The 12,514-nt window shown below is 55.3% G+C and overlaps 1 protein-coding gene and 1 long non-coding RNA gene across 2 annotated transcripts; both read right to left on the minus strand.

Annotated features, from left to right (window-relative positions):
- Positions 1 to 1,827: 1,827 nt before the first annotated feature.
- Positions 1,828 to 5,195, minus strand: BHLHE40 (basic helix-loop-helix family member e40). Its single transcript, XM_027746438.2, has 5 exons — positions 4,928 to 5,195; positions 4,762 to 4,831; positions 4,391 to 4,498; positions 3,720 to 3,843; positions 1,828 to 2,737 (listed from the first exon to the last, which is right to left on the minus strand). Exons 1-5 carry the CDS (start codon positions 5,005 to 5,007, stop codon positions 1,878 to 1,880), a joined length of 1,242 nt encoding a protein of 413 aa, XP_027602239.1. The 5' UTR covers positions 5,008 to 5,195; the 3' UTR covers positions 1,828 to 1,877.
- A 3,937-nt stretch (positions 5,196 to 9,132) lies between these two features.
- On the minus strand, positions 9,133 to 11,641 carry LOC114001355. Its single transcript, XR_005562462.1, has 4 exons — positions 11,344 to 11,641; positions 10,479 to 10,576; positions 9,563 to 10,026; positions 9,133 to 9,448 (listed from the first exon to the last, which is right to left on the minus strand). It is a non-coding gene; the product is annotated as an uncharacterized LOC114001355 (long non-coding RNA).
- Positions 11,642 to 12,514: the final 873 nt, after the last annotated feature.

Here is a 12,514-nt window from a genome sequence, read left to right on the forward strand (position 1 = left end):
TGCTCCCCCCTGCACCCCGAAATCCCCACTTCTGCCTGCACCCCGAGATCCTGCTCCCCTCTGCACCATCCCATTGCCATCCACTGCTGGACCAGACCACATAGAATGACCCTGCTCAAATATTTCAAAGCACAGGAGGCAAACCCTTATCTTCCACAGGAAAAGAATTATTTTATTAAGCATTTTTAAACAACTACTTAACATTTACTCAAGATAAAAATATGTACAATATCCCACCTTGAAGGCAACTCCAAAATATAAACACTGTACCTCTCCCGAGAGAAAAACGGAATATTCTTCTCTTAAAAAAAAAAAAAAAAGACAACCCAGAAACAAGAATACATTCATATTTCTCACTTCTTTATGCTCAAGTAGTTATACAAATAATAAACATCTGAAACGTTTTACCTTTTAATATATTTATATAATATATATATATTTATAACAGGATTTTACAAATAAAGGCAACAACTGTTTACCAAAAAAACCAAAAAAACAACAACAAAATAAACGTTAGAACACAATCTGCAATCAAGCATAGTGCATCTCAACAGCTGGTGCAATGGGAGGGCGACAGGAGGATCCAGACAACGGGGTTCTGGTCACCAGTTCTCAAAACCAGTCAGAAAAAAACCACCAAAGAGCACTGCCTTTTGCAGTGAAGTTTGGGTTTTTTTCCTTAAAAAAAAGGCTAAATGGGAGATGATGTTCCTCTGCAGAGAAAGCCCCTTGCAGTTTAACAGTGTCACCAGCCAACCCCTCTCTCTCTAACACAGGGATGTGAGCCAGGGTTTGCCAAGGAGACTGAGGAATTCAGATGCTCAAACCCCGCCGGGATCGGACTCCTCTGAAAATCCCAGCCTTTTCATTTTCCAAAGGCACTGACAGGGGCACATTCAGCAGGGATTGTGCTGCCCACTCCAGCTGAACTGCTCCCTCTGGCACAGAGCTCCCCCCTGGCCCAGCCAGGAGCAGCTGGGCCGGGAAAACCTGGAGATTCCCGACAGACCCTGTGAGACTGTACAGCAGCAGTGGGAGAGGCCGGAGTCAGGTGCAACAAGCCAAGTGATCCATGGGATATTTCCTCCCCAACCCGGCCCAAAGTAGCAGCTCAAGTTACAGGAAGGGGCGCAGGTTAATTGATTTATTAGATGTATGCCATGGAAAGCTCCAAGCAGCAGCTACCTTTTATTTCTGAAAAACAGATAAATGCATCAGCAAAGAGAAACCCATCTTAGGTCTACCTGACCCTGCATGACCAAGCAGTGACCACTGCCCTGCTCCTCCTGGTGCCACTGCCACCACCACAGTGACCACTGCTCTGCTCCTCCTACACTCCTGGTGGCATTGCCACCACCACCACACCACGCCTGGGGTCACTCAGACACTGGTGACCAGTGGAGCACCCACCAGTCCAGCTGGAACTGGACAGGGAGCCGTTGCCTTGGGAGCCGTTCAGGGAAGTACCGTGTTTCACGTCCAGGTATTCTGGATGTGCAGACCCTCAAACCAAGTCTGCCCAATGGAATATTTTTTCACAGCTTTGCAGTACAGTCGCAGCTGACCGAGTCAACTGTTGCTCTGTAGATGTGGAGAGGGAAGAAGGGCAGGGGTAAAGCACAAACCCCTTCTTTTTACTTTTTAATCTTTTGGAAGAAGTTGTGAATCGCGGAGCTGGGCACATCCTTCATCCTTCTCCAAGCTACCTGACAAGTCAGAGAAAAGGGGATTTAGCTTCCTATGTGCAGTGAACCTTATCCCCACACCTCAGTCCAGCCAATATAGAAAAGGGAAACAGTCTCAAACTAAAAAAAAAAAAAAAAAAAAAAAAAAAAAAAAAAAAAAAGAAAAAAGAAAAAAAACCAGTCACACTGTGCTTAGTCTTTGGTTTCCAAGTTCAAAGGAGGAATCTGCTTCAAAGCTTGCAGCAGAGCTGAGGAGTCGATGGGGGAATGGGCCGGGACAGGAGAAGGGAGTCTCTGGGGCATCAGCAGAGGGGGGGAGATTTTGTCGGGGCTCATGAAGCCCGTGAGTGCTGCGGCAGAGGCCGGGAGGCTGGGGTACAGCACGGGCACCGAGGCCGGGTACCAGCACTTCTCCAGCATGGGCAGGTAGGCGGTGGCGGACGGCGGGATCAGGTAGAAAGGCAGGCACAGGGGAGGCTGGTGAGCGTGGGGGCCCAGGAAGCTGCTGGAAGAGCCCATCATGTCGCTGCCAAAAGGGCCCTCGTCCTCCGGCGACTCCAGCCTGCTCCTTTTGGCCGGCGGGTCCTCAGTCTCTTGCTTAATAGAGCTTATTCTCTCCTGCACGGCGTACTTGAGGTCGGTATCCTTTTTGAAATAGGGCTGCTCGGGTTTGGAGTCACTTTTCTCCAGCTCCCCCCCGTACCCGCTGTCCGTGTCCGTGTCGCTGCCGCTCTGCTCCCCGCTGGAGTGAGCGAATGTCCGCTGGATCACGGGCACGCAGTTCTTCCCGTGGCCCTCGCCCGCCGTGCTCAAGGGCACGGGCTTCTCCTTCAGGTCCACCATTTTGGGGGGGATGTCCCCGGCCTTGCGGGCGGCCCCGCCCTGCAGCACCTCGCTGGCCATGCGGTGCAGGTGGCTGACCAGCTGCGACGACTTCAGCTCCTTGCCGTTCTCGTGCTTCGCCAGGTATTGCAGCATTTCCTTGGCACACATCTGGAAACCCGATCGAAACATTTCCTGGCTGGAATCAAGGTTTCTCGATGACAGGTCACCTAAGGGAACATTAACAGAAAGAAATTAAAAATTAACAACATGCTAAATAGTTCCACTTCCATTTCTGAGGAGGACCGGAGATGATATTGAACCTGGGGTACAGCACAGCCAGAGGGGACTGCGATGGTCAACCTGGACTCTAGGAACAGAAATCCTGGGATTCCTGCAAAAATGGACATTTTCACTGGAACATCCACCTGTCCACTTTTACATAACAACTTTAAGCTTATTTTTCATTCTGTATTTACTGTAAAATCCACCTTCAACAGGTGCTGGAGTACAGAGCACAGGAGTGAGTCAAGCTGTGCCTTCCCCAGGAACCACCCCTGGGACCTCAGGGTGCACCTCACCCTGCACCTCCGGGCAGGGAGCTCCGGGAGCTGCTCCACCAGCAGCTCCACCAGCCCCGGGCAGCTCCACCACCCTCCCTGTGGCTGCCGGGGCAGGGACGGCTCCCCCAAAAACTCAGTTTTACTTTATCAGATTCACGTGAGTGCCACATGTGAAAACAGGAGGAGGAAGTATATCTAAAGCTGATAAGCTGAAACACCGAGTCCCTTCTGTGTGCAGAGCACAGGCCAGCTCAGTTATTTAGAAACTTAAAAAAGGTGTGTACAAAAAGCAGATTTGTTTTCAGAAAAAAACACCCAAACAAACCCAACTGGGTTATGTAAAGCTCATGAACACAAACGGGAAGATTTAGGTAGCTTTGGAGAGAACCTCACAGCAAACCTGGGCTTTAACTACAACTACTTAAAACCCAATTTGATTGCAAACAACCCCACAGGGCACTGACTGCCGTGAGAAATGCATCTTTTTTTGCAACAGCTCGTAAGTAAAGCCAGAGAAAATGACAGCGATGAAAGGCCAGAGCTCCTGCCTCCTCCCTTCCCAGGAACGAGGTGTCACAACCGCGTTTCACAGCCTCCCCAGAGAGTCCCTCACACACAGGGGCTCACACGGTGCCGCAGGAACACTCACCTGCCTGCAAACCGTTCTGCAGAGCGATGATCTTCTGCTGCTGCTGCTCGATGAGATTGGTCAGTGCCTTCACGTGCTTCAAGGTGAGCTCCAGCACCACAGCCTTCTCCAGGTGACCTAAGGTCTGGGAGCACAGGGACAGGTTGGCGCCTGCTGCGGGGTTGGACATGCAGGCAGCAGCCTGTGGGGTTGCCGGAGCCCTCCCAGGAGCCGAGGGAGGACGGGCACGGTGTGATCCTGAGCAGTGCAGGACTATAACCGACAACATTCCAGGAAATAAGTTAAAAAGCGGGCTCCGGGAAAGGCTCTCACAGAACCCTATGGGTATTTTCGGACCAGCCGCATAGCTCAGGAGAAGGCTTTTATTTATCCGTTCTGCTGCCCCTGCTGGCACCGTGACTTGAGCCCGGGAGAGCCCTGGGGAGCCCGGCCGGGGGCTCCTCTCGCCCGGCAGCGAGGGGGGGTGTCCGGCGGGCGGTTCCCGTAGGGACCCACACTCATAGAGCCACCCGAGAACATCCCTCCCGAGAAAGTTTGGGATGCGCTTACAGCCCGTCCGGGTGTGCAGCACCACGGAGCGAAAACACAACCCTCCCCAAATCCGCGGCGAAACGGCAGCAGAGCCCCGTCCATCCCCCGGCCCCGGCGCTCCGCCCGCCGCTCGCACCTACCGTGAGCTTGAGGTGCTCGGGCAGCAGGTCCTTCAGCTGCGCGATGCACTCGTTGATCCTGTCGCGCCTCTTCTTCTCGATCAGCCGGTGCGGCAGCTTGTAGGTCTCCTGCGGGGCCGGGGGCAGCGGGTCAGCGGGGGGAGAGCCCGCACGGCCCCGCTCCCGCTGCTCCTCCCGCCCCGTGTGTCCCGGGGAGCGGCCGATTCCCATTCCCGCTGCTCCTCCCGCCCCGTGTGTCCCGGGGAGCGGCCGAGCCCCCGCCCCGGGAGCGCTGTCACTGCCACTGCCGGGGCGCGCACTCCCCGGTTTATCCCGCTAACCCACAATTTTACCTTATCACCCCCCAATTTACCCGTCCGCCCTCAACTTACCTTGTTGTCCTCGCTCCTCTTCAGCCCCCTCCGGGGCTTGTACACCTGGTACATGTGCGCGAAGTCCAGCCTGCACGGGGGAAAGCAGAGCAGCGCGTTACCCCCTGCCCGGAGCCGCTCCCCCCGCCCGGCCGGACACCCCGGACCCCCCGGACCCCCCGCTTACCCCGGCAGGTCCGCGCCGTCCAGGGCGGGCAGTTTGCCCAGGCAGGCGGGCGGGGGCTGCGCGCTGGGGATGCGCTCCATGGCGGGGGCGCGGGCGGTGCGGGGCACGCTCAGGGGCTGCGGGCGATGCCGGCGCCGCTGCTCCTGCTCCTGCTCCTGCTCATGCCGCGCCCGCAACGCGCGGGCTGAGGAGCGGCGGGGCGGCCGCGGGCCGGGTTAAATGCGGGCGAGTGGGTGGACGGGAGCGACGTGCGGAGCCCTGTGACCGCCGGCACGTCTGGCGGCCCCGGCGCCCCCGCCCCGCCGTCACATGAGCCTCACGTGGCGGCGGCGCGGGGGGAGGCGGGGCCGCCCGGACCGGCCCCCCCGCCCGCACGTGTGTCCCGGCGCGGCGGCACCGCCGCTCCTGTCCCGGTGTCCCCGCCGCTCCCGCTGTCCCGGCGGCACCGCCGCTCCTGTCCCGGTGTCCCCGCCGCTCCCGCTGTCCCGGTGTCCCCGCCGCTCCCGCTGTCCCGGCGGCACCGCTCCCCGCAGGCGGCAGCCGCGGTGCCAGCGCTCCCACCGTGTGCGCTGAGATCGGGATAAAATAAATCATTCCCCAAAGCGACAGAGGCGCAAACACGGACCCGGGGAAACCGGCGGCTGCGGAAGTTTGGAAGTGTGGGGAAAAAAATAACTGAGAGTCACTAAAATGTGGCTCTGGGGAAATGTCGGTGCTGCGGGGAAGTTTAGGGCTGGTGGGATCCCATCACTGGAAGTGTTCAGGGCCAGGTTGGACAGAGCTTGGAGCAACTTGTTCTAGTGGAAGGTGTCCCTGCCCGTGGCACAGGGGTGGAATGAGATGGGCTTTAAGGTCCTTTCCAGCCCAAACCATTCTGTGATTCTATGAGGAATTTTCAGGAGGAAATCCTTCCCTGTGAGGCTGGGGAGGCCCTGGCACAGGTTGCCCAGAGAAGCTGTGCCTGCCCCTGGATCCCTGGAAGTGTCCAAGGCCAGGTTGGACGGGGCTTGGGGCAACCTGGGCTAGTGGAAGGTGTCCCTGCCCATGGCAGGGGGCGGCACTGGATGGGCTTTAAGGTTCCTTCCAACCCAACCCATTCCATGATTTCCCATGCTTGCACCAAGGATCTGCAGCTGGTGGACACTGTTGCAAAACCCTGAGTGATGATAATGGTGTGTGAGTACCTGCCAAGGCAAAGCTCTCCTGAAGGGCCGTGGTCACTTCCCTGCTGAATGCTGAGCAAGTAGAGGCAGGCTCATCTGATAAAGGGTGCACTTACCCAGATAAGGAAATAGCAGAACTCCAGCCCAGAGCCACTGCTATCGCCTGGAGAGTCCTGGCCTGCTCCACCTCGGGAGGAATCCGAGGGCAGCAGGTACTATGTGAGAGCACAAAGATTTTATGCAGGCATTAACAGCGCAGCACTGTACCAGTGACACAGAGCTCCCTGAAAGCAGATGCTTGGGTTGTCCCACTCAGTGTGGTCTTCTCGGTGTTTGGCAGCTGAGCCTGCAAACCTGGTGATTATGGCCAGGATTATGGAATCACAGACTGTTTGTGTTGGAAGGGACCTCAAAGACCATCTAGTTCCAACCCCCTGCTATGGGCAGGACCTGCTCACCAATCTTGAGAGTCGCTGTGGTGCTGCAGCCCCACCACAGAGGAGGGGACGTGGGGACTGAAAATGGAGCACTGAGTACCAAAGGATCACAGCTCTGGGCTGTGAGCCTCTCACAGCAGAGCTCGTCTTTCCTTCAGGCACTGAAAAATTCAGCAGTAAACATCAGAAACATGGGAGTGCTGTGTTTGTCCCTGATGCAGCTCAGGGGACCATAACCAGCCTCAGTAACGAGCCCTGGATCAGACAGTTCGTTCTCTCTCTGCCCTGAAGACCTAAGCTGTTATTTTCCAAACAAAGGGTGAAAAAAACATGAACAATTTTTCATCTGTCCCATCACTGACCCTCTGTCCAAGGCAACAGAAATAATTAGAGCTTGCTGAAGCTGATTGCTAATGAAAAATGAGGTTTGGGGCCAACCTGCTCTTCATCTGAAGTTCGGGCTCTGAGAGTACGTGGACAGCTTCATGCCCGTGGATTGTCTGACTCCTGCATGCTCTTTGAGATATTCGGTACATTCCTGCAGTGGGTGGTGAGCCACAGATCAGGGTCAGAGGTAATCCCCAATTATTTAGCCCTTTTACTGTTCTCGTGCTTGCCAAACAATTCTCCATATCAGGATTTGCTCATGACCTTAAGGGACGTTGCCAAGGATTTAGGAGTCCCCCTAAAAGGAGGATCCAAATGAAGTTATTGCATTCTTGCGCATCAAGTTAGATTGCTCGAGAGTTGAGTTACATTTTCCTGGGGATCAGTTTTCAGAAGCGAGGGCTGATGCAATCATCAATTTGCCTTCTCGCTTGTGTTTGCTGAATTATTTCTGTGTGGAGGGTTCCTTTACAACGTATGATTCAGGCAGTAGCAAAATGTTTAGAAAGGCTGAATTTCCTGAAGGCACTGGTGCAGCGGGTCTCCCGAGCACTCCTCCAGAAGGGCTGGGAGTCACAGGACCGCGGCAGCGCGTGGCCAAGGGGATTTGCAGTTATTTACAGAGGCAGGAGAACACGAGGGGCTGGGGGCTGCTTTGAGGGTGGGCTGGAGATCCGAGCCCCAGGATCTGCCCCTTCCCTGGGACTGTCCCCTTCTGACCACAGCGATTTGGGGGAAACGTTCCGAAAATCCCTGGCACCGCCGTCTGATCGCAGCCTATGTGGGCAGCGCCGGGAGTTAACAGATGGGTTGTGGATTCGAGCTTACGATAAGGTTACTGAGGGTGGTTTTGTTTTAAAATGTCTCTTACTTAATATATCCATGAAGGCCAGGCATGTGCCTGTGGCCTGTAATCAAATCGCTGACTCTCCCTCTCTCTCATTTCCAGCAATCCCGTTTCGGGTTACTGGCACCGGAGGTGAAAGAACAGCCACGGCCCGGCCGGGCTGGACGCTGTGCCGGGCAGGATGCACTCAGCCCTCCATCCTGACACCCACTGCTCTCTGCAGTGGGAGTCTTTCAAGGAGCAGGGGAGCAGGGTGCTCTCCTGAGCTCAGTAAACGTGACGGCTCTTCTTCCGAGCCCGGCAGCTCTCCAGCTGCAGCACCCAGCTCTGGGATGGGTGGGAGGCAGTGGGTGCTGTCAGCCAGGGGAGACAGTGCCTCTGTCAAACACCCCCCACCATGGGGTCTGTGGTCCTGCAGTGTGTGGGTCGGTGTGGGATGTATCCAGCCAGGAGCTCCCAGGAGACCTGCTCGTCCCATTTCCCGTAGCGTCCAAGGCGGGCTCAGGGTGTCCCGCCCCCCTCAGCTGAAGGCTGAGTCCCGAGGGACATGTGGGACCTCACCGTGCAGAGCCTGAGGAGCAGCTTGACGCCCAGCAAGGCTCTGGTAGCTGCAGAAGTCTGAGTTCAGTGTGAAGCCTGGTGGTTTCAGCTGTGCCTGTGACTCACTGTCGATAGCACAGCTGACCGCGCTCGCTGCAGGATCACCCGTGAGTCGGGAGGAGAGATTTAATATTGCAAATATGTGCACCCATCGCTGCTTAATTACATTGGTTTAGGCTGCCACGGGCTCTGCTTGGATAAAGCACTGGGAAAACCCAGCGAGAGCTGTTGTCTCTGTGCCCTCCCTCCGGCACGACCCTGGAGCACTGCCGGGCACGTGAGAGCTGCGGGAATGACGCTGGCATCGCTCAGCGAAACTCGCCTGAGGACTATTCAAATGAAAGCCATTCCCCTCTTTGAGAAGGGATGTTTGCCAGCACCCAGTGCAGCAGTGGGAGGAATATGTAGGTGGAAACTATTTGGAAGTGGCAAAATTTGTGGACATTAATAAGAGACTTTAGCCCACTTTGATACTGTGTTTAATAAAACATGCCGGCTTCCTGGTGACATCCTGCCCTGCCAAGCCCGGGCAGCCTGGAGCTCACGCTGTTTAACCAGTTCCCTGCTGGCTGGTTGCACCATCTCGTGAGAAAGAACCCCGGGCGAGCACACCCGGCACACCCCGGGGCTGCGCCGGCACCGAGCACGGCCCAGCCTCCGTCTGCACACGGCCTGGACAGGGAATAGGGAATGGGGGGCTGGAAGGGACCTTAAAGGTTATCCAGCTCCAACCCCCTGCCATGGGCAGGGACACCTTCCACTAGCCCAGGTTGCTCCAAGCCCCGTCCAACCTGGCCTTGGACACTCCCAGGGATGGGGAGTCCACAACCTAAGAGCCATTTCAGAGGTGACATCCGGGTGCTGCGCTGGCTGGGTGGTCTCTGCAGAGCTCAGGAGGAGCAGGGGATGGTGAGGGCTGATCCACTGTTTGAGGGGCTGGGAGGAGCAGGAGTCTCTTTGCCTGGTGACGCGTTGTCTGGTGGCTGCTCTGCACAGAGGGATCTGATCACATCTCTCCTCCTGCCTCACATCAAACAGTGAGTCAGCGCTGGAGCCCCATCAGATGTCTCTGCTTCGCCTTTCATATCTGGAAAGCAGAGAGGATGATGCTCTGAGTATGCAAAGCAAGGAAAGCAGGGTGCTTTCAGATCTGCCCCGTGGAAAATACCACGGTATTTATTCTGCACTGGCACCCACGTACCCCAGCAGGAATCAGCACCACCGGGGCTCAGAGTCTGGGGAGATGTTGATCTTTCTGGGGGATGCAGGTAACAACAGCCACGGGGCCAAACTGCATCACCTCTGAGTCAAATATTAACATAGAAAATACTCTGAACTTGCTAACTGGGTTAAAAAAATTAACACACACCCCTAAAAATAATAATAATAAAATAAAGAAGAAGAGCCCGAGAGTGTGTTCTTCCTGCAGTTCATGTCAGGACATGGATGAGTCCTCTCGCCTTGACCTCTGAACCCCAAGGCTCTGGATGTGGCACTTGGGGACATGGTTTAGGGCTGGCTATGGTGGTTCTGAGTTGATGGTTGGACTGGATGATCTTGAAGGTCTCTTCCAGCCTTGATGATTCTGTGGTTCTGTGTGGTTCTGGGAGGGGGCACATGGGGAGCCCAGCTGGACTTCTGCCAGGATGCCACCGACTCCTGTGGCTGGAGATAAGAGAGAACAAGCCTGAGTGCTGCACGTGGACTTGCTCATCCCAGCCTGGTGTTTGTGTGTTCCTATGGGATCAAGTACCTGCTTGCAAGTGTGTGGGATGCCCCATGGCTGGCCAAGGGCTGCAGTTGTCTGCGTTAACCAGGGTCTGCTTAAGGCAGGTGGATGTCTGGTTGGGAGAGGAAAAGGGATCATTGGCACTCCAACTCATCAGGACTTAATTAACATTTGGCCCCTTCCAATAAATGGATGCAAAGAAAATGAAGTCAGAAGGGGAAGTGCAGGTGCACAAGCTCATTCGCACCAGGCCAGACAAATCATACACATTGTTTCCTAGTCAGGCAGACTTAAAAAACCCTTGGACACAAATATCATTCAGCTCTGGGGCAGTCTGGAGCAGCCGTGGGAGAATGCAACCCGTCATTTTCTAAATAAGAAGCCAAACCTCTGAATCCAGATCCTCCTCCTCCCAAAGTCCCGGTCTGATCCCATGTGCATCACGAGCCAGATGTGGCTTGGGCATTACTGCTGCTGCAAATTCAGCTGAAATAAGCACAAACAGGAATTAAATGGAATAGGAAATATTCACGGTGGATTTGTGCCTAATCAAGATTACACACAGCTCTGCTGACTGTGCTCCTCTGGCAGGGAGCCGGACCCCTCCTGGATCCCTCCAGGATCCCTCCCTGACACACAGAGCCACCTAAACTGCACCTCGGGTGGAACATGCCCGTATTTGGGGAGAAAATACAGCCCACTAGGACAGAGAGAAAGGCAAAGGACACCCAAGGCATCCCTACGAGCAGTAGTAGTTGACAGGAATGTCTCTCATAGTGCCCTTCCCTCTGTATCAGCAGGGATCTGGCTGAGAAGTCCTGGAGCAAACCACAACTGAGGGTGTTGTTGTCTTCCCCAAATACTTTCTCTAATGAGGTTTTTAAATAGTTTTGCCCCGCCTACACTGGCAGCCAGAGCACTTTCATCTCCAGGTGAATGGGAACCGAGGTGGGACTCAGCTGTCTGCCGGGAGGATCATTTCCATATTGCAGGAGGCGGGAGGAGAACCCGCGCAGGGGCAGGGAACGCTCCGGCTCCTCTCGGAGCTCATCCCGGCACAAATATTCACCTCGTGCACCGCTGTTTGAAATGCAAAGAGCTCCCCGGCAGTGTGGGCCGGCGGGACAGGGGGTGCCTCTCGGTTACACCCTCACGCCGATGAGAACGGCCAGGAGCCAGCAGGTACCCGCTGGAAAAATGAGGTTTGTGAGCAGGACTCAATTTGTTACAACCTGCTCCGAGTAACCACACACCTTTCGTTCTTAGGTGGCAAAGATCACGTCTATCCCAGAGGGTTCGTGGTGGGTGTGGAAGTACTTTCCAGAGAAGCGCCTCTCGCCCCCTCCCCAGCGCTGGCTGCCGGCGGAGCGGCGCTGACGTCGCTGGAGGCGAGTGCTCGCCCACCCGCTCTCAGCAGCCGGGAGAGCCCGAGACTCACAGAATCACCGAGGCTGGAAAAGACCTTCAAGATCATTAAGATCACCCTGTGCCCGGTGTCCACCTTGTGCCCCAGCCCAGAGCACTGACTGCCACGTCCAGTCCTTCCTTTGGCACCTCCAGAGATGGGGACTCCACCACCTCCCTGGGTAGCCTGACAGCCTTTTCCAGGAAGAAATTCCTCCTGATGTCCAGCCTGACCCTCCCCTGGCACAGCTTGAGGCCACGTCCTCTCATCCTGTCACTAGTTCCTGGGAAAACAGGCCGACGCCCCCCTGGCTCCACCCTCCTGTCAGGGAGTTACTGAGAATGAGAAGGTCCCCCCTGAGCCTCCTTCTCTCCAAACTTGTCTCCACAGAGTTGTCTCCCATGGGGATCATGAAACTATAGAATAGCCTGAGTTGGAAGGGACCCACAAGGATCATCCCGTCCAGCTCCTGGCCCTGCACAGGAGGACACCCCAAGAATCCCACCAGAGTAGGCACCGTGTTGGCCTCACACAGCTGCTCTGCGGGGCTGAGTGTGGGGTCTGACAGGTCAGACAGGGCTCTGAGCACTTCTTCTAAGGGAAAAGGAATAATTTCATCCCAAAATATCCATGTGGGCTATATCTCAATCATCTGGGGAAATAGAAACGGCCACACAAGCTCATTACAACTGTCCCTTCTCATTTTATAAACTGCATGTCCGTGGGATGGAAATAAAGTCCCAGCCCTGGACAGCTGTGAACATCTGCAGCTGCTGCCCAGATGTGGTTGCCTGGAGCCTGTGCAGAGGTTTCAGGGGAAAACCCCCATCTGCCTCTCACAGAACACCAAAACAGAGGACAGAGGTTTCGCTTCATAAACCTCGACCAAGGAGACATTAAGTGCCTTTGATCTCCAGATAGAAAGATGATCTTTTGATTTCAGATTATGAAAAGGAATAACCATCTGCTAAGGAACAGCTCCGGACCCACGTTTTATTGAGGCCAGATGGTGTCCAGGG

The sequence above is a fragment of the Pipra filicauda genome, unplaced genomic scaffold, assembly GCF_003945595.2.
Source record: "Pipra filicauda isolate LSUMZ 115617 unplaced genomic scaffold, ASM394559v2 scaffold139_size1960392_pilon, whole genome shotgun sequence".
Classification (NCBI taxonomy): Eukaryota; Metazoa; Chordata; class Aves; order Passeriformes; family Pipridae; genus Pipra; species Pipra filicauda.